Raw genomic sequence first — 20,582 nt, 5'->3', positions numbered from 1 at the left:
CTTCCGGGAGCGGACCGGAAGTGGCTATAAGGAACGGGGAGGCTGGGTCCGGATTGGACAAACCATGGGGGGCGGGGCTTAACGACCGAAGAGAATCCTGGGGCTGAGCGCGGGACTGTCAGCTGTAATTCTCCAGTGGCTCCCGGAAGGATTCGGCATGTACTCGCGGCAGCTACGCCATCGGCGGGCCCCTTTCTGGGGCAAGACAAGACATTATGGTCCGACGCCAGATCTGGTGCGAGGCGCGCCGGGCATTGGCTCCTCAGCCCTGTTCTGTCAGGGCAGCCTTCTCTGCACTTCGAGAGTCAAGAAGACCAAAGCCACAGGGGAATGGGACGATGGTCCCGATGGAGAGCGGTCCCCTGGGCTCTGGGCAGTGCTCGACCGTACGCCCGTAGTTCCCACAGACTAAAAGAATGCTCCACCCTCTCAGCCTTCGGCTCTGAGTGGTCCTAGAAAGATGGACACAGGTCCCAACCCCTCAGGACACCCCAAGCAAGGCATGATGATCCCTAAGTTTGGAGGCAGCAAGGCCAGTACCCTGACTTTCGCTCTTAGCTCTCAGGAGGACCAGCATGCCTCTGGACTGTATAGTGGGGTTACAATTTTGGAGGCCCAGATGCTTTATAGACCAGTGACTAACAAACCCTTTTATTGATTCCCACATCAGAGAAGTTATCTTTGGGGTTCTCCCTGAGAAAGAGCAGCATCCCTGGTGAATTCATCTGGGCCAGTCAGGACTGGAACAAGTCTTCCTAGCAGTTTTCATGCTTAACTGTTTTTAGCAGTGTTACTACCCTCTCCCCAGAAGAAACCTTATGTAGAGCCCCATGATCTAACGTTGATTTGTTCCACCTGAAGTAGACCCAGAGTGAAGTTCTTTGGGCCTGTGTGGAAAGCACGGGCATTGTCCACAGGGAGGAGGAATCAACACAAAGGGCAGCATAGAACCTTTGTGTACTGCCCACCCTGCACCCTCTCCCCAACCCAGGGAAGCCCACTTTGGCCATGGGCAAGGTCTCTCCCTATGATGGCTGGTCTGTGGTGAGTTTCAGGTATATGCCTAAGTCAAGACAAGGGCTCCTTGTTCAACAGGACTTGTCAGAACAGCAGTCCAGGGGGGTTTCCTTGGCACAAGCCCAGGACAGGACCCACCACCCACATGGATTTCTAGCGTCCAGAGGACCCGCCACAATCAAGGAACACACAGTGGTAAAGAATGATCTGTACCCAGCCCAAGCAATCCTCATGGCACTGAGCACAGACATGTGAACCTACTCCCAGCCTCTTCCCTCCCCACTGCCTTCCAGGGGCCCCTCCCCAGTAAGACAGAGGAAGCAAAGGCAAGAGGATGGCCAGAGGCTTTGGCAGGGTGACATTTATTTGCCAGGTTCAGCAGGCACACAGTTAGCCTACCGACCTTCATACACCAGAGCAGACCCACAGGCATGCAGGGAGAAGGGCAGGACTGCCACCGGAGTGCCGAGCAAAGGCCGGGACCAGTGTGGCTGCCTGCCCAAGCTGTGGTGGGGTCTGACAAAGGGCACCTGCCAGGAGCCTCCATCAGGAAATTGGGGAGCCTTATTCCACTTCCTCATCCCAGTAAAAGCAACTCAGCATAGCTCAGAGGCACCTGGGCCTCTCTCTAAGCCCTGACAGAAGGGGAAATGGGTCACAGACATAGAGGGGTGGGGGTGGGGGTTCCTCTCTATTTTATTTTTCAATTAGGAGAGCAGAAATCTGCCCCTGTGAAGGGCAAACCTCAAATCAGATTATGGGACACTGCCATGTGGCAGGCCCCCTGGGATGGAGAGGACTGTAGCCTGAGCCTGAGGAACACCATCAGAGAAGAGCCAAGGGCTATCAGCCTTCCCTGTCTGGCTCAGGGTAAGGACCCAGCTAAGCTGGTGCACTAGGTACTGGGCCTACACTCTGCCTTCCCAGTTTTCATTGCCACATCCCAACTGTTCCCTCCTTCCCCTTACAGGCTCATGAAGCTCAGGGCACAGGGCAACCCACTGCAGAACCCAGGAGGGCAGGAAATACCACAAGGATATTATTGATGGGAACTCTCCAGGAACAAAGGTGGACGTTTCTACCCCCCTATTCATTCTCTTTCACTTCTGAGGACCCCCAAAGCTACCAAGCAGTGCCCCCAACCATGCGACCAGTCTTGTCTTAAAGCATACTGCCCTAGATTTGTACATTCTCTATACCAGCCTGTGTCCATTCTTAGAGCAGCCCACATACCACAGGCACATACCTTCATGTGCAGGAGCCTAAGACCGCTGACAGGGCCTCGCTGGAGGACCAGCTCTCAGGGCAAGGCCACCCAAGTTTAGGGCCTGGGAGAGGATGGGACCTGCAGGGCCTGCCTGGGGAAATTGTGAGGCAAAAAGGGAAGGGGAAAGGGAGCAGGGACCTCCTGAGTATCCCTAGAGCAGCATCCCGCAAGGAACAGAAACTGGTGAAGCTAGCGAAAGACAGAAAAGCCACAAGGAATCCATGCAGGGGCTGGGGCCGGTCCTGCCTCTGGCCTGCCCACCACTCACGCACATACACACAGGAGATGAGACTGCTCTCCCGTGGCCCCCAAACATGCCCCACACTGGGAGGCAGGGGCAGGAAGGAGCAAGGGCATCATGCCAGTGACTCTTATGTACAGTGAGAAGCCCCTCATCCACTCTCCCACCCTCCTGCCCGCCCCCTGCCCCACACCAGCCTGCTCACTCAGCTGGTCTCCTCCCTCCGAGACTCCTGGGCATAGCCAGCAGCCTCTTCCCCTTTACTAGAGGGTGGAGCCTGGCCTGTTGTGCCCCCGGGGGCTGTGCTGTCCGGCTGGGCCAAAGCCGGCTCAGGGGTGGCAGCTGCCTTGGTGGCTGGTGTGACACTGCTCTGGGTGGTGGGCATGGTGCTCTCTTCCGTGGCTGGTGTGGCTCTCCCATCAGTGGCTGGAGTAACACTCCTATCGGTGGCTGGGGTGATGCTCCCATCGGTGGCTGGGGTGATGCTCCCGTCAGTGGCTGGGGTGACACTGCCATCGGTGGCCGGGGTGGTACTGCCATCGGTGGCTGGGGTGGCACTACGGTCTGCGGGGGCTGCATTATCGCTCTTTGCGGCAAGAGCAACAGCACCCGCTGTGGCTGAGGTGGCACTGCCCCCAAGGGCTGGGGCAGCCCCACTTGCAGCTGCGGCCCCGCCTGCAGCCCCAGCAGTGGCAGTGTCTGTGGCTGGGGCAGACTGGGCTGTCGCTGTGCTGGACTGCTCTGGGGCCCGGAGCCGTTTCATGAGGGTGGTCACTCGGACAGCCTTCTGAAAGGAGGGCAGCAGAGAGAGGCCCAGAGTGAGCTTACAGAAGCCAGATCCGTTCCTTGGCAAGAGCCAAAGCCAGACTATTCTGAGCCAAAGCCTCTGACCACCCCAGGGGAGCAGGCCAGGGACCCAGCTGTTCACACACCCACGTAAGGCAGACGGTGGCTACAGCCACACCTGATGGCTGAATAAACGCCTTTGTGTGGCTGCAGGGGTGTGATACAGGCAAGAGACTGTGTGGCAGAAGGAGCTCTTGGCATCAGTCCAAGAAAGGGAGTCATCCGAGCCTTACCTTCCACTTGGCCCTGGCAAAATTCTTTTCAATCTGGGCACAGACACCATCCTTGATGTTCTTATCAGAAGCAGCATTGCCAGAAATCCTAGAAAGGGTGCAAGTGCATTGGGATCTGAGGGGGTATAGGCCTTCATGGAGACTGCCCAGCCCTCTTCTCTTAAGATCCAGAGGTTACCAGGCAGGCCCTCTGGGCTGGGCCTGAGCTCTGGGCACCCCCAGCCCCTACTCAAAGCCTCAAGGATGGGGCTACTAGATGTGAGGAGGACTAGGCCAAGGGAAACCTGGCCTCTCCTTCTGTCCTCCATGGGCCCTGCTCACCACTCATGGGAGATGGCCTCTTCTGCGGTGATGCGCTGGTCTTGCTCCACCTCCATCAGCCTTGTTACCAGGTCTTTGGCTGGGGACAAAGCCAGGGAGAGGCTAGGCATGGGCACCTCATCTCACTGTCTATGGGTGATGAATGGGCTGGGAGGTAGGAGCAGAGTCCAGCAGAGAAGGCTGAGAGCAGGTCCCCCACACCAACCCTTCCCTTTACCCACATGCTGGGCACCTCCTCACCCGCCTGTGAAATATCATCCCAATACGGAGAGTCAAACTCATAGTCGCCAGCCAGGATCTTGCGGAAGAGGTTCTTGTCATGGTTCTCATAGTCATCTTCCTCTACCTCCTCATAGAAGGGGGGGTTCCCTGAAAGCCTGCATGGGGAGCCAAAGGGCAGGGTCACCCAGAAGGCCATGGACACAGGACCCCACCCGGCCTGGCTGCAAGCCTGTTTGCCTGCCCATCCACTCACAGGATGTACATGATGACTCCAATGGCCCAGCAGTCCACAGGGCGTCCATATCGCTGCCGCCCTACCACCTCCGGGGCTGCAAACACAGTGTCCATCTGCTGGTCAGTACCAGGCCTAGGCCTGGTACCACTCACACCACTTCCCGGGCTAGACACTTCCTTCCCCCCCTACCCAGAGCCACTCCTTGAAGTCTGTCTCCCACCCTGCCCCTGCCCCACCCCCTGCTTGCCCAGGTACTCGGGAGTCCCACAGGGCTCCTTGATGAGGCCATTCTCTAGCTTAGCCAAGTGGAAGTCACTGATGACGATCTTTGAGTTCTTCAGCCGATTGTAGTAAACCAGGTTCTCCAGCTGCTCCGGGCAGGAGTGACATGTGGGTGAGCAGAGAAAGACTCCATGAGGACCCCAGAGGCTAGACTAAGACCCCAAGGTGCTGCCCACCTCAGCCCCAGGCTGGCTGCTGTCAGACCTGGTTCCTGGCCTCACCTTGAGGTTCCTGTGCACGATCTTGAGTGAGTGCAGGTAGGCCACGGCCTCCAGGACCTGCCGCACCACATTGCTCGTGTCTCGCTCGGAGTAGTAGCCCTGGTCCAGGATCCAGTCAAACACCTCCCTCCCCGTGGCCCTGAGGGACACCAGCCCCTGAGCCCGGCGTGGGCAGGATCGGGGGTGGGGCAGGAGTACTTGGGCAGGCTGCCTACATCAGGGAGCTGGCTGGGCAAGGCACAGGGACCCAGGACCCCCAGGGTCCAGAAAGGGGGCTTTCCCTGGTTGCAGAGGGCAGAGCAGGTAAAGGCCCTGGGGACTGAGGAATCCTGGGACCCCAGGCCCACACTCACAGCTCCAGGAAGATGAAGTACTCCTTGCGGGTCACAAACACATCCACCAGTTGCAGGATGTTGGGATGCTTCACCCTGGCGGCAGGGAGAAGGGCCAATAGTTAGGGCTGGGTAAACCCCTAGGAGAGGCTCTGGTTGCCACTGTGGGCCACAGCAAACTGGCCAGAGGCTGGTACTGCTTGAGGCCCCCTGCCCTTGAAACTCTTCTCTGCTACCTCTTAGGCCACCCTCCCCCTAGGCTTCACACTCACATCTTGAGGATGCCTATCTCGTTCTTGGCCGCCTTCCGCACTTTGCGGCCGTCCCGTTTCTGGAACTTCTTGCAGGTGTGCAGCTTGCCCGTCGTCTTGTCCTTGGCCCGGAAGATCTCACAGAACTCCTCACTGCAGCCGGCAAGCACCCCACTCAGCCCTGGCCTCGTGTGGGCTGCCCTCTGCTCCCCTTTCACCAGCCCTTGCCCACCCACCCTTGACCACCAGACCCAGCACTCACGTCTTGATGACCTGTCCCAAATCATATCTGTCAGTCACCTCCGACGGCTGGTTATAGTTCTTCTTATCACCCAGAGTCACACACCCAAACGGCATTGCCAGGGTCTGAGCTGCAGGCAGGATGGAGTCTGGCTCAGCTGTACCACAACATGGAGGCTTCTCCCCGCAATACAGAGGATGCCTCCGGGAAACCCCAGCCTGGCTCAGGCCAAGCAAGGGCCAGAGACTGCATCAGAAAGGGCTAGAGGCTGGTCAGGCTCCCACCCCTGCTTTTCTGGTCGTGGCTCATGCCACTCGGCTCGGCTGCCTGAGCTACAACAGCCCCCACTTACGAAAAACATATTAAACTGACATAGCAAGGAATCATTTTGTATTGTATACATTCAACAACAACAACAAAAGATTTACCAAATGATTTCTTTATATTTCAGCTATCACACAGGTGAAGGGGGCTATAACCACCCACCCAGCAGATGGCCATCTCTGAAAGTCTGAAGATCCCAAGTGTTGGCAAAGACGTGGAGAACATAAGCACTGCTGGTGGAGGCTAAGTCTCTCCTTTGGAAAACAGTTTGGTAAAACTGCTAAAGTTGAACATGCCCCATGAACCAGCATTTGCACTGCTAAATATATGCCCTACAGAAATACATTTATGCAGCAGACCACTCATACAGGAAGGCTCATAGTGGCAACATTCGTAATTGCCCCAAACTGGAAACAGCCCACATAGCCACCAGCAGCAGGACGTAATATGGCACAGTCACACAATGGAATATTACACAGCGATGGAAATGAAGGAGCTACAGCTACACCCGATCACGCTCACGCTCACGCGGTGAAGTTCACCAACAGAGTGTTGAGTGGAAAAGACACAAAAGAGTACATAGAGCATGATCCTATTGATACAGAGTTCGAAACATGCAGAACTAACCTGTACTGTGTATGGATACAAACACTCTGGTAAAACTATTTTCAAAAAAAAGCTAGGAAATAAGTACCACAATTCCTTCTGAGAGAAAGACAGTAGTTGTGATTGAGTCAGGACACGGGGAGATTCTGGAGGGCCGATTTCTGAACCCGTGTGGTGGTTCCACAGGTGTCTGTTTTTATAATAATTTGTAAAAATGTACGTACAAGTTGGGGGGCACATTTCTAGATTTTTGTTATATTTCACAATTTTAAAATGTTAATAAAAATTATGGCCATCCTGGGGCACTTGGGTGGCTCAGTCGCTTAAGTGTCCAACTTTTGATTTTGGCTCAAGTCATGATCTCAGGGTCATGGGATCGAGCCCCTGTGTTGGGCTCTCTGCTCAGCGAGGGGTCGGCTTGGGATTCTCACGCTGTCTCCCTTTGCCCCTCCCGCTCGTGCTCTCTCTCTCTAAGTAAATAAATAAAATCTTTCAAAAAAATTATGGCCATCCATATGAAAGAATACTTGGTGGTTATTACAAAGAATATAGTAGCAAAATGTGCTATGGTCAGACAGTTTCTGAGATGTTAAATGGAAGAGCGAGGGACAGAATGATGGGTCAAGGATGCTGCTATTTGGGTAAATTTTTTAAAGCTTATATACCAATGTATACTCACAAACTCAATTCTGGAAAGACACCTAAGAAAATCAGAGTGCTCTCTGGGGCAAAGAATTAGGTGTTAGAGGGGCAGATTTATATCTTTTATTACTTTTCTGTTAGAATTTTTACTACAGGGGCACCTGGGTGGCTCAGTTGTTTAAGCATCTGCCTTTGGCTCGGGTCGTGATCCCAGGGTCCTGGGATCGAGCCTTGCGTAGGGCTCCCTGCTCAGGGTGGTGTCTGCTTCTCCCTCGCCCTCTCTGCCCCTCTGCGTCCCATTGCTTTGTGTTCTCTCTCTCTCATGCTCATGCTCCCTCTCTCTCTCTCTCTCATATAAATTAAATCTTTTTTAAAAAAAGAATTTTTACTACAATTACCTTTATTGATTCAATAAACGTTGTATTCAGGCACAGCGCTTGGAGAGTTTCCTCAGAGAGAGGATGCCCATTTGGGTGGAAGTGAGGAAAGGCTTTGAGGAAGAAAGGGCGTCAGGGCTGGGTCTTAGAGGGGAAGGGTTTGCCAGGAGGCATGCAGGGGTAATAGTCTGGAAAAAAGTTAGACAAGTCTGCCAGTGAGTGCCTCGCTGCCGGGGCCCACAGGAGGCCTGGGCAGTCAGGTCTAGGGCATAGGTCCCTGGCCAGGAGTGGGTGTTCCAGGCACAAAGGTGACCACACGCAGGCACTCTGGCACCTGGGGCCTGGCACCCGTGGGTCTGCAACGCCACTCACCCAATCCTCTCGTGCGGTGCTGAGGGGGGACTGGCTCCAGCACCCAAAGGAAAGGGCACTCGCAGCTCTTGCTAGAGGTCAACTTCAGGAGGGGAGTTGGTGACAGTGTCTGGACCTCCATAATGCCTGGCCAATGTGATTCTGGGGCCACGGCAAGCTCAGCCTCGGCTGGCTGTGCATATTCTCCGCACGATGAGCACCCGCTGTGCACCGGGCTGGCCTCTGGCCTTGACCACCTAGATGCTCCCCTACCTGGAGTCACTCCCGGCTATAGGAGGGAGGGGAGAAGGGAGGAAGCCATCCCCAGAGAAGGCAGCTTGGGTCACCGCGACTCTGCCAGCCCGGGTCAAAGGCCAGGACCCCCACCAGTCCCGTGGCCAGCCCTGGCTTTTGCTTGCTTCCTCCTAAGCAGAGGCCACCCACTTCCCAGGGGTCATAGTCCCAGAAGTTTTCCCTCAAATCTGCCCTCAGCATTAGGGAACAAATTCTATCATTCCCTCATCCGGGTTGTCTGGGCTCAGGGAATGCAAATGCATTTCATCAGCGTGATTTAAGCCAGGGCTTAAGCCATCTTGTGAGGCACTGCGGAGGCAAACAAGGGAAGCTTTGAAGATCGTCCCCGACTGTGTGTCTTTGCCGCCATGGTCACAGCCCTGCTCCTGCGTCTGCCGGAGAAGAGCATGTGGCTGGAATCCCACACTCGCAGCTGAGAGCAGAGGCACAGCCACCCACCACTGCCGGCCACCCATCTCTATGCCCCAACAATCTGGGGGAGGGGGCCCGTATCAGTCCCTCAGTGGCGCTACCGCACCGCAATTTCCTTTCCAGGCTGGAATCCAAGGCCTGCGTACTGGGCGGGAGGGTGGTCCCTTAGGCTGCGGGCCCCCCAGGAAGCTGGGAGGGACCTATGTCCCAGCCCTGTTGCTTTGCTTACACCGTTCCCGGTGGCAGGAATGCCCTTCCCCCAAAGCCTCCCATCAGTATCCTATTTGTCACGGCAGAGTTATTTATAACGTAAAAAAAAAAATCAGCAACTACCTAAAATCCAACAACAGGTGACTCGCCAGCTCAACTGTGTCCATTCGATGGCAGGGAGTGTGGGCCCTGGTAAGGGCCCTGCCCACCTTGGCCTCCCTGCGAAGCAGCCTCCCCATGAGCTAGGTGTCCAGACAAGGGCTTAATCTCTTTATTCTTTCCTTGTGATTTCTGACATTATAAGGTTGTTGGTGCAACAAATCGTCTAAAATGATCCTGCCGCTCCGGACTCAAAACGGCCCTTCTCTGAGATACCTTCCAGAAGCTCCACCTCCCCCCGCCCCGCTCCACCAGCTCCCAGCTCTGCCGCGTGGCGGGGGAGGTTTTGTATATGCCCTGCCTGATCTTGCCCTTGGCCATGCATATGCACTTGTGCCCACAAGAGCCCAGGGTTGGTCTTGCAGTCTGTCTCCCACCACAGAAATCCAGGCCTCTGCTCACAGTCACATCAGCCTGGATCCACATCCTAAAACCTCATGGCTGGGGAAGGGGCAGATCTGCCTCTCCCCCCCTACCATGGGGGCCCTAATCGCCGCCAGTACTGCTTCTCCTCGCCAGCCTAAAACACTCATCTGTCTCCACCCCCAACCTAGCCCCAGGGCAAAGAAAGGAGAAAAGGGGTCCCCTCCATCCTCACCCACTCCACCACCTGCTACCCACTGCTGCTGCTTGGGAGGCTGCTGGTGTACGCACCAAGCCCCTGGCACCTGCTGACAACAAAGGGGGCCTGGACCCTGAAGCTGGGAGGAGCAGTCAAGGGACAGCTTCAAGAACAGTGGAAGGCCAGGGCTTTGCTTTCTCACCCCCATGGCCCAGACAGACCAGACCCACTACCCAACAGTGAAGAGCTCTCCTCCCACTGACGCAGGACCTGGGCTGTGCCATGGGTCCATACTGGGACACGGGACAGCACAGAAGCCCCATAGCGGCCGTTTCCCTAGAGACATGGCTCCTTCCATTTTCTGCAGAGAAACAGTGTGCACGGGGGAGCTGTCCAAAGAGAGCTTGGGGGAAGCGTGGAGCCTGGCACTGCCACTGCCCCCCAGCTGGCTCCAAGGGTGCCTGAGGCCCAAGCGCTCCCCAGTTACTGCTTGCTCCTCGGTTCTGACCCCTGGGCTTGGGCAATTGCGCCTCAGGCAACCCTGAGGGAGCCTCTGCCTGTTGGTGCCCTGGCAATAAAGGGTCCCCTAGGGGCCCTACTGCAGCCTTAAGCAAGTCTGGCTCCAGAGGCCCAGTGGTCCTGCACTGGAGTCCTGTCCCCTCCTCCACCGGTGTCAGCCTGGCTCAGGCCCCACCTTTCATAGCCATAAACAAGTTTCCTGCTGCCCTGGTCCTCTCCCATGTGGAGTTCCAGAGCTTGCAGTAAATCTTGGGAGGCCAAGAGGGGCCCAAGAGGCCTCCAGCTACCTCCCGACAACTGTGGGCAACACCTCCCAATTTAGTGGCAGCTGTGAACACCAGCCTTCAGATACCCCCTCCCCTTCCCTGCTCTCTCTCAGGGACTGGGGCTGGGTTTCCTTCTACAAAGGACATGCCTAGGCCCAAGCCTTGCCTGGCCCATAGCTGAGGTCTCACTGGAAAGATGGGGGGGGGAAATGGAGACTTCACCCTCAGGGTCTGGTGTCAGGAGGCAGAGCCAAGCTTCTAGCCCACTGCCCTGGGACATGGGTAGGGGGCTGCCCTGGCTGGCCTCAGGCTCTAGCCAAATCAGGTCCGCAGTTCCTGCTGTTGACTCTCCCATCTAATGATGGAATAAGGAGGGGGGGGGGGGGGGGTCTCTCCAGTCTCAGTGGTAGGCGTACAATCCAGTGCTGTGTCCAGAAAGTTCAGCCTTGAACCTGGCATGGCAGAGGTAAGAGCCAAGGCCCTCCCAGGCACCTGGGGTCCCAGTCTTTGAACCCCTGAAGGAAAATCCCCTGGGGTCCCTGCTTCCCTGTGGGTGGAGGAGGGAAATGAAGGGGAAGGCCCCAGAGTAAAGGATTGCTATGGTGATGGAAGTTTTGAAACAAAGGGAAGGGGAATGGGAGAGGTGTTGGCCAAAACCCTTCTCCAAGAATTCCCTGAGACTGGCCCGACTCTTTCCCCATGGGTTCTGTGACCTGACGCCATCAAGGAAGGGGAGGTGGGGGAAGTGAGAGACTTTAGAAAAGAGAAAGGGGCAGGGACAGAGAGGGACAAAGGCAGAAACTGTAATGAAAGGGGAGCAAACAGGTGACAATAAAAAGGACACAGGCACAATGACACAGGAGGGGAAGGTGGGCAGGGGGTTCTGAAGGGGCCTATGGGTGCCCAGCAGAGCCCTAAGGCCCCCACAGCCATGTGCTCTGAACACCTGGGTAGGAGCTGTCCGTGGTTCCTGGACCGTTGACACTGAACCCTCCTATATCCCTCAGATATGCATTGGACTTGGTGTGGGAGGCATAACCATGGCTTGGGAGAGGAGGTCAGCTGGTGCAGTCCCCTCCGAACAATTCCACGGCCCCTCTCCCGGTCATCAGGCAGCTTAGGTAAGGCAGGTCCATCATGTGGAAGACACAAATGTGGTGGTGGGAAATGAAGCTCAGAGACCTGGCTGCTTCCCTTTATAGCCCCTCCTCTCAGCTGGCCCAGCCCTGCCTAGACTCCCCAGCCACGCCCCCCCCCTTATCCGAGGTCCTCCCTAGGCCTTGGGTCCCTCGGGCCCCTCTTGCAGTTCGGCCTAATTCCCTACTGCAGCCGTCCCCCTTTCCAACAGTGGATCCTGTCAGGGGGGCCAGAAACAGCACCCTGAACAACCCAGAAACAACTGCACAGCACCAACCCTCTCCCTCAGTTTCCCTAGATGGAGATCATGGACTCTGCAGCCTTCTCCCAGGGCAAGGACTGCCCATCTGCCAGTGAGTGGTAGCCAGGCCACGGGCTGGAGAGGGTCAGCAGTAGATATGGGAAAGGTAGGCTTTAGCACCTGGGGGTCGACACCAAATGCTGTGAAAGAAAGGCGGAGAGACCTCTGCCCCACCCCTGGGGCCCAGCCTGCCACCGAGGGGAGTAGAGACACCAATTTCCCAGCTGACGAAACCGGGGTCCAGCAGGTGGCTAAAACTCAACTGGGAAGGTGAGGGTGGGGGAGGGGGGAGAACCAGGTCTCCCTAGGTGGTCCTGGGGGGCTCAAAGTCTGGGCCTTAGAGTGGGGCAGCAGGACAGGGGCCGGACTGGGGCAGGCTAAGCTTTTGGTGAAGGATAGAGGGCCCTGCTCCCCAGAAGGAAACCTGGTGGAGCAGGCTCTGTCTAGGGGGTGCGGACAAAAGCAGTTTGGCAGAGCTATGGGGGGCTGGGAGAGCCTAGGGTCTCTGCCAGACACTACACGCTGGGGAAGGCAGAAATTCATTTGTTCGTTGTCCACCCCCCCACTTCCCCAGCCCGGGGCCCTGCTCCCCACCGTGGTGCCACCCTGACCCCCTTCCCCAGCGCTGCTGACTCGCCCCCGCTGGCACAGCAACACACATGCGGGAGGCACACGTGTGAGCACCAAGCCCCGCACCTCCCAGCAGAAACATGTGCGTCCCCTACCCCCACCGCGCAGCGTTGAGTCGGTGCCCCGAACCCCCCGCGGGCCCCCACGTTAAGGCAGGGAAGCAGGATCTCGGCTAGGGGGCTGCTGGGCCCCAGGGGCTCGGAGCCTCCTCCCCCACCCCGCGGCAGCCCCGCCCAGCCCCCTTCAGGTTGTCGCCCATAAAGAACTCTCCGTTGTCATGGAAATTAGTGACTGCTTAGCGGGAGGAAGGGGACCCGGGGGCAGTTGGGAGGGGTTGAAGGCGGCCCTGGGAGTCAGGAGGGTCGGCTCAGCCCCTGACCCCTACCCCCGTGGGGCACCACGAATGTTCGAGGGTTAAGGTTTTCACAATTAGGAGCCCAGCGAGACGGGGGGCGGGGGGAGGGGGCAGGGAGGGGAGATTCGCCTGGGCCTGAGGCTCAGAGGCTTCCCCTGGGACCCCCGAGCCGTCCGAGGTGACGGGGAACTTTAAGCCCAACCCCGCACGCCGACCCCCGGATCTGCAGATCCCGCGTGCTGTGCCCCCGCTGGGACCCCAAGCCCTCGAGGAGCCCCCGCTCACTGAGCGAGCCGAACCTTGAGTCAGAGACCCAATCCCCCAAGACCCCCACAACGTGCGTTCGGGGGGCGCCCCCCCGCGCGGCCCGCCCCGCACCTGCAGCGCCGGTCAGTCACACGGAGGAAGCGATCGCGTGTTCAGTGGGGCGCCGAGGGCTCCGGGGGCGGCGGGCAGAATCCGCTCCGGGCACGCGGGGCAGACGCGGCGCCAGCTGCAGCCGCTTCGGCTCGCAAACCTCCAGCATCTCCCGCCGCTCGCCGGCACCGGATTCGCACCCCGGGCCGGGGGCGGGCTGGGGGCGGGGCCTCCCTCAGCCGGCTCCGCCCGGGCCCTGGCAGAGCCTGAGGCCAGAATCCCACTCCGAGGGGGGCGGACGACGGGTGGCAGCGAGTCGGCGAGCAGTGGCCTGCCCGGCGCCGGCCAGGCTCTCAAAGACTCCCTCAGGCCCTCGGACTGAGTGGGCAACAGGGGCCAGAGGGGCCTTCCTATGCCCCTGATAGGGAGCCGGCCAGGAGTAGGAGGTGTGGGGAAAGCCTGAGCCCTGGAGCTGCACAGGAATCTCTTGGCAGGTAGTAGTCCCCAGGGGACCAGCGCTCTGCCTAGCTCCCAAAACCTGACCCAAAGGGCAGAACCTACTTACAAGAACAAAGTGGGCAGTCGCTAGGGCAAACTGCATTACAGACTGGCATCCCCTAGCTAGGAATAGTAAACACATGGGTGAGTGTGCGAGCACGTGGTCAGTGAGGCCTCCAGACCGCGGTGGCAGAACCTGCTATCCCCCCCACCCCACCCCATTCAGCCTGTCTCATCCCCAAGTCCCAGCCAGGGTGGCTGGCCCAGCCTGCCCCTTCCTGCGGAGCACTGAATTTCCCAACCTATAAAAGTCACCTATGACATGGTGTGGATTCCACTTTCTTTCGAGCTTAATCACCCTGAAACACTTCATGAGCAGCATCACCACCAGCAGCCCAGGCTGGGATATGGGGATACAGGAGAACTATTGCACCAAGGTGCCCCAGCAGGCCTGTCCTCTGATGGGAGGAAGCTGAGAATTGCCAGGAAGAAGCCTTGAAGGAAGCCCTGAAGGAAGTCCATTTCTCTGTCCTTTGTCAGGGAGGCCCAGGGACCCAGGGCTTGCCCCTCCCCACTCACAGGCCCTGAGAACCATCCTGAGGCCCGTGTCTGAAGGCCAGACAGGCTTCTTGGTACCTGGAGCTGACTTCCACCCCCGCCTCAAACCTCCCAGGGAGTCTTCTGACCCCATCCTGGGTCAGGTCATCCCCAAACCTTTGGATGTTGAGTGAGTGGCTCCCCGTGGCTGCTGACAGGAGCGATTGCTTCGGTGAGGAAGCTGGGGCCGGGGCCGGGAAGGCTGGCCTGGGACATGACCACTCACATAAGGCCCCTCAATATCTTCCCCCCCGATGAGAGTGTCAAGGGGCCCTTCACAGCCTTCCCTGGCTTTGGGTCACCTCCTGCAAGCCAGACGGATGCCACCTCTGGGCCCTCTGGGCTCTGGGTGGTCTCGGTCACAGCACCGACCCCACCACTAGGTAGGAGTTCCTGGCAGACAGAGGCTCTGTTTCATCTCAGTACGCTCAGTTCATGTCGCAGAATGAAGGAATGAATGGCCTGGCACCCAGTCCTTCCTGCTATCTGCCCACTGTCCCTGAAGCTCTGGTTTTCTGAGGTGTATAGCGCCGCTGAGCCGTGGCCTGCCGACCCCGCACATGCGACACACACTTTCCGTCTTCCCTGAAGGTCATGGCTGTCTAGGGACGGACAGGCGGGCCCGAGGAGAAGCAGGCATGGGGGATTTAGAGGCGGGGGGAGAGGTGGTTCGCTAGAGCCCTGCCTGCTGCTGGCAGTGCTCCACCTCTTCTTGGTCGTGTGCACACTCCATGTGCCTGTGGGTGAGCGCACGTGGCGGGGTGTGTGTGTACACGTGTGAGTGTGTCTGTGTGTGTGCATGCGTGCGCGCTCATGCCGAAGGAGATGCAAGAGCACAGCGTGCGCGGTGGTGCCCAGTGGCACGTGGGTCTGCATTCTGTGTGCACCCAGGCGTGCTTGCTCGCGCGTGCACGGGGACACTGTTTCCAGTCCCTGGAGCCCCTGGTCCCTGGAGCCACCAGTCCCCTTCCAGCCTGACACAGGCCTCAGGACTGGGGAGGCTGAAGCGGGGCGTGAAAGCGGGATGGGGGGAAGAGGCTGGGCCGTGCCTAAGGGCTGGCAGGGGCTGCGACGACCCTACATCTGCGGCTGTTTGCAGCCTCCCCACCCAGGGCAGCCCTCCGCTCTCAGGCATTGGGGGGATAGCCGGGTCTTGGCCCTTGGTGGAGAGAACAACCTAAAGATGAGAACCCAGGGTTGGGACTGGGGCCTGGCTTGTCCCTCAGCCCCCGCTCAGGGAGGGAGGCACGGGCAAGGCAGGGCTTTGGTGTCTTGGCTTCAGGCTGCGGCCACCCTCCGGGCAGGAAGTAGCAGTACCAGCTGGATGCCATCCTCTCAGCTCTTCTAGGCCATGGACTAGGCCCACGTGGAACTTTATTCCTACCTCCGCTATTCGGAGCTAGACCGGGTCAGGGGCCATGGCTTCTCGCCACCCCCCACCCCACCCCCCCGGCCAGAGGAATGGCCCGAGGTCCTTTAGCATAGGGCAGAGCCTGGGAAAAGAGCAGGGGCAGTTGGCATTGGCATTGTCCAGGAGCCTCTCTGAGGACACCTGCCCTCCTGTGGGTGGGGACAGCCCAGCTTGGAAGGCTGAGGAGGAAAAGGGAGCCCAAGGTTGAGAGTTCTGGCTCCCACCAGAGCTAGCCAGTCAGAGACAGGAGAAAGTGGGAGCCTCCCTCTCCACGGAGCCTACAAAGCCGGCCAGACCTCATCACTCAGCACAGGTTGTACCACCCACCCAGGACCCAGGACTTCTCTGCCACCCCCCATGACCCTGACTTCCTGCCCCAGGGCACCAAAGGCCAGCACTCCCATACCCTCATATTCTGACTGGCCCGCAGAAGCAGAGAGTTCTAGCCGAAGTTCAGACTTTAGGGGGCACCTGCATTACCAGGCCAGCTCCCCCAAGAAGCCCAAACTTTGACAGGTGCCCTCCCTTGGGGGCCACAAACGCTCCACGTCCCCAGCCATCTTTGGAACTGTTAGGCTGTTGTCCACGTTGCTGTCCTCAGCCCCCCGTAGAGGGCCCAGGATGGAGGAGGGCGAGCAGTCTTTTCCTCTGGAGCTAGGGGAGGGGGCTGTTCCCCCCCTTCATGACTCACTCCAGGCTGTGTGGGTTATTACATTATGTTTGAAATTGCCATGGCAACCAGCTGGCAATCAAGGGTAATTGCACTTGTCGCCGGGGCAACGGGGCAAAACCCACAGCAGCCACTGTGTGTGGTTGCCCTTGGGGTGCAGTAAAGGTCAGGCTAGACCCGAGCCAATGCCAGCCGAGGGGTTCTGAGGTTCTCTGGAAAGGATAGGATTGCTAGACCCCATGGAGTTCCCATGTGCGGAGGCAGGGTGTGCCTTGGGAGTGCCGGGGCCCCCGTCCCTGACTCCGTGCCCGGCCTCTCTCTGTCCTTCCCCACGCCACCCTGTGTCTAAAACAGGCCACAGTGCTCGAAGTAAGCAGAACCAGAACTTTTATGTGCTCACAGATGGTACTTGTAGATGGCCCAAGGGCCTTCCTCCTCGTACTCACGGCGGCTGAGCCACAGGCTCTGGAAGGAGTCCCGGGACGCCATGATGGAGCCTCCAAGCCAAGCAGCGACAGCACGGTGGGGCGAGCCCAGCACAGTGGCTCGGGGGCCCAGCTCCTGCCTCAGGCGCTCGGGAAAGCCATTCATCAGGGTGCCGCCGCCGTCCAGCACCACATTGGCCAGCAGCTCCTCCTGCTGCTTGGCCTCCAGCCGGCTGATGCTCAAGAGGGCCAGTTGCGGGAGGCCAGGCTGGTTGAGGCCTAGCAGACTGGGCTGGAAGAGGGCCTCAGGGCAGCAGAAACGCTCAGAGCCCAGTGTGATGACCTGCTTGTCTGGAAGCACGAAGTCCACCCGGGCCTGGGGCTGGGTGCGGGCCATCTCAGCCGTCATGTTCATGGCCACGTAGCAGCAGGCCTCCTTGATCTGGTTGACCAGCCCTACCTTGGGCGGCGAGTGGCCCCCTGCCAGCAACAGCTGAGCCAGGTACTCAGTGAGGTCGGCACCAGCCACATCCAGCCGGTAGGTGTCCAGCGGGGCCAGATCCCCAGTGAGGATAGGTGCCACGTAGGAGGTGCCGTGGCCACTGCCCAGCACCAGCCCAGTGGTGCGCCCGTAAGCGTAGAGCGCCAGCAGGGCCTGATGCGCCGTCTGCATGGCAGGCACGTGGAAACGCTCGAAGAGTATCTCGGCCACCTTCTCCCGGTTGGTGCGCGGTGAGATGGGCGAGTCGGCCACCAGCACAGCCAGCTCCTCCGGCCGCACGCCCAGCCTGCAGTAAAACAGGTGCTGCCACAGCCCCTCCAGGGCGTCCCAGTCGGAGACCACTCCGCGGTTCAGCACCGAATAGGAGGCCTCCTGGTTCTCAGGCACCGCGTCCCGGGGCTCGGCCTGGGCCGGGCACTGTAGCAGCTGCACACGGGAGGGCACCACGCTGAGGACGTGGTCCTCCCCGGCCAGGCCACATTTGGTGAAGCCTGTGCCCGTGTCGATCACCACCGCCGCCATGTCCCGGTAGGGGCCCCGCGAGGGGCGGCAGAGCACGAGGGACTGCGCCGGCAGAGCATCTGTGCTGGGCACCAGCTCGTAGCAGGCCCCGCGGGGCAGGCCGAGGTGTGCAACCACCGATGAGTGTGCCATGTCCTCGGGTGTCAGCTTGAACCGGGGACCCTGGGGCTCCGTGCCCACCATGGCCACGGGCAAGACCTTGCAGCCGGGGCCAGGTGTGGAGAAGGTGACCAGGGAAAACTGCTCCTCCTGGGTGCCCGGGGAGCCGCCAGGTTGCCAGGAGGAGAGCCGATGTGTGGACATCGGATCAGGGGCACCGACGCCGACCTTTTCTCTGTTCATGTAGACACACACGTCCTCAGGGGCCAGGGGCACCTGAAGTACCCCCACATGGGCCGGGAAGCTCAAGTGCTCCCCTTCCTGGCACAAGGTGGAGGCCTGGCCAGGTTCCCTGGTGATGGGGGGCCCTCCTGAGACGATGGGCTCTTTGGAAATGGGGGGTTCTTGAGAAAAGGGAGGCTGCCCAGTGAGAGAAAGCTGCCTGGCAAGAGGGGTTCCAGTGAGAAGGAGCTGACCAGGAAGGGGGAGCTGCCTGGTGAAGGGGGGCGGCTCAGCTAGGAGTGGCTGTCCAGAAAGGTGGGTCGGCCTGGTGAGGGGGCACTGCTCAGCAGAGGGAGGCTGACCAGTTGGAGGGGGCTGTCCAGAAAGGGGATGCTGCTTGGCTAGAGGCGGCCGACCACCGAGGGAGACCTGCCCAGCACCCTCAGCCCAAAGGCTGTCAGGGTGAGCAGTAAGGACTTCTTTCTGGTTGTGGTTGCCTATATCCTCCTGAAGCAGGGATTTGGGCCCCTCCTGGGTTGGGGCTTGTGGGACAGGCTCTGGGGTCTGCTCTGAGTTCACCCACTGCAGTTTCTTGGGCTGGACTGTGGAGGCGTCTTGCATCCGGGAGGTGTCCAGCGTCCGGATGGTACGGCCAAGTTCATTTTTTTCAGCATCAGGTTTGGAGCAGCCCGGACCATGGCCATGGCTCAATCTCCCCTCCCCAAACTGGAGGGGCATCCCCAGTGGAACGGGCCTAGTGAACACTCTGATGGGGGTCTCGGCACCAGGGGAGTTCTGTGACTCCAAGTTGAGCCTGCCCTCCTTGGGAACCAGGGCCACCTCTCGGTAGCTTCCAGATGAGAGGCTGGAGGGCACAGGGCTGGACAGCATGGGCGAGGTAGACCAGAAGTTGGAGCGATTGTTGTCAGGGGAAAGGATGGGCATGGCTAACGGTGGAGCGGACAACACATTTTCGGGGACATAGATGGATGGGTGGCTGGGCATGACACCCAGCAGCACTGCCCGTGGACCCATGGGGTCATGGCACAGCAGCCCCATCCTGGTGTTCCCCGTGGCCATATCGAACACCAGCACACGGTCTTCCATAGCATCCCGGAGCTGGCAGGTAGGGGCAGTGGAGGGGGGGATCTGGATGGCTTCCCTGGGAGACTGGACTGGTGACTGCTTGTGGCAAGACACTTGGTAGGCAGACCGTGGCCCACTGGAGCAGGTATTGTTGCAAACGTTGAGAGGCTGCTGGTCTGGCCGAGAGCTGCAACTCCCCTCGTTATTCCTCTGGGACTTGGGGCTACCCAGAGGCCCTGAGCCTGGTGTTGGGCTGCCTGGCCCAGAGGTACAGACCGGCGGCTTCTCCGCTGGGTTCTCGGGCAGGTTGGATAACACCTGCATTTTGGCAACCTCGAGCTCCTGGACATGGTCTGAGGACTCATTTGGAGAAGGCGCTGGGGTGGGAGGCTCCTTCTGAAAACCCAAATCCACTTTGTCCTGGCAGGACGAGACCACTTTGGAAGACTCCAAGAGGACTGGCCGTTGGTTGCTACTCTTCCTGAGCAGGGGGTCTTGGGACAGGCCACTGGTCATGGTAGCGGTGTCTGTCGAGTGGTCAGAGTTGTAGGTGTCAGTTTCAACTGCTGCCGGCTTTGGAGTTGGAGCCATGGCTGGGGCATCTGCCTGAGTTGGAGTTGGAGGAGCCTGGGCCGCACACGGGCACTTGCCCTGGTCCTGACCTTGGGCTGGAGCCGGGAGAGGACCTTGGGCTGCGGCTGAGCCCTCGTCCCCCGAAAGGAAATAGGATAGCCTCCGGCTCTTCCTGCTGCCCAAGGGGGCTACCTGGTCAGGGCTGCAGGGGCCTTTGCCCCAGCCCACCAGGACTTTAGCTGGAACCTTGCCCTGCCCTGCAACCTGCACCTGAGCCCGGGAGCGGCAGAATCCATGCTGGATCGAATCACTGGTGCCGTCGCTGTGTGTGCACACGGGTAGGGCCAGGGTCCTGTTCTCCACGCTGGGATGCGCTGGGGTTCCCACGATGGAGCTCGGAAACGGGCTAGTAGAGGGGAGTCTCGGGGCATCTTGGGAGGCCTGCTCGCAGACACACTGGGAGCCAACCTCAGCAGGATCCTGGTGTAGCTGGTGAACGGGCTCAGGGGCATGGGCCTGGGAGGCAGGGCCACAGGTCCTATCAGTGATGGCCTCAGTGGACAATGACAAACCCTGCGCGAAGTATACAGATCCCGAGTTTATCCATGGTCCCTGGGACCCTCTGAGGCCACCCCCCGGCTGCTGGCTGCTGGCCGAGGGGTGGCCTTGAGGGCCCGGTGGATCAGGGTCCCCCACCTTCTTGGTGACTTCCATAGTCCTGCTCCATGCCCTAGGTGCCCTGCCCC

General features: G+C 59.3%; 2 protein-coding genes across 3 annotated transcripts; both read right to left on the bottom strand.

Annotated features, from left to right (window-relative positions):
• Nucleotides 1-2,730: 2,730 nt before the first annotated feature.
• On the bottom strand, nt 2,731-13,357 carry CAMKV (CaM kinase like vesicle associated). 2 transcript variants are annotated; one of them, XM_034997033.1, is made up of 12 exons: nt 13,253-13,302; nt 5,731-5,839; nt 5,490-5,621; nt 5,239-5,313; nt 4,886-5,024; nt 4,630-4,750; nt 4,401-4,476; nt 4,166-4,302; nt 3,926-4,004; nt 3,605-3,692; nt 3,201-3,312; nt 2,731-3,089 (listed from the first exon to the last, which is right to left on the bottom strand). In XM_034997033.1, the coding sequence occupies exons 2-12, from the start codon at nt 5,823-5,825 to the stop codon at nt 2,731-2,733; spliced, it is 1,413 nt and encodes a 470-aa protein (XP_034852924.1). In that variant the 5' UTR covers nt 5,826-5,839; nt 13,253-13,302. The 2 variants fall into 2 exon arrangements, with proteins under 2 accessions (XP_034852924.1, XP_034852923.1); XM_034997032.1 differs by having other exon boundaries at nt 2,731-3,312; nt 13,253-13,357.
• Nucleotides 13,358-16,803: 3,446 nt separating this feature from the next.
• On the bottom strand, nt 16,804-20,550 carry LOC118005555. Its single transcript, XM_034997523.1, has one exon. It carries the CDS (start codon nt 20,548-20,550, stop codon nt 16,804-16,806), a length of 3,747 nt encoding a protein of 1,248 aa, XP_034853414.1.
• Between the last annotated feature and the right edge of the window lie 32 nt (nt 20,551-20,582).

The sequence above is a fragment of the Mirounga leonina genome, unplaced genomic scaffold, assembly GCF_011800145.1.
Source record: "Mirounga leonina isolate KUSES-001 unplaced genomic scaffold, KU_Mleo_1.0 Mir_94, whole genome shotgun sequence".
Lineage (NCBI taxonomy): Eukaryota > Metazoa > Chordata > Mammalia > Carnivora > Phocidae > Mirounga > Mirounga leonina.
Note: the sequence above shows the minus strand (reverse complement) of the source record. Positions and strands in the feature narration are given on the sequence as shown.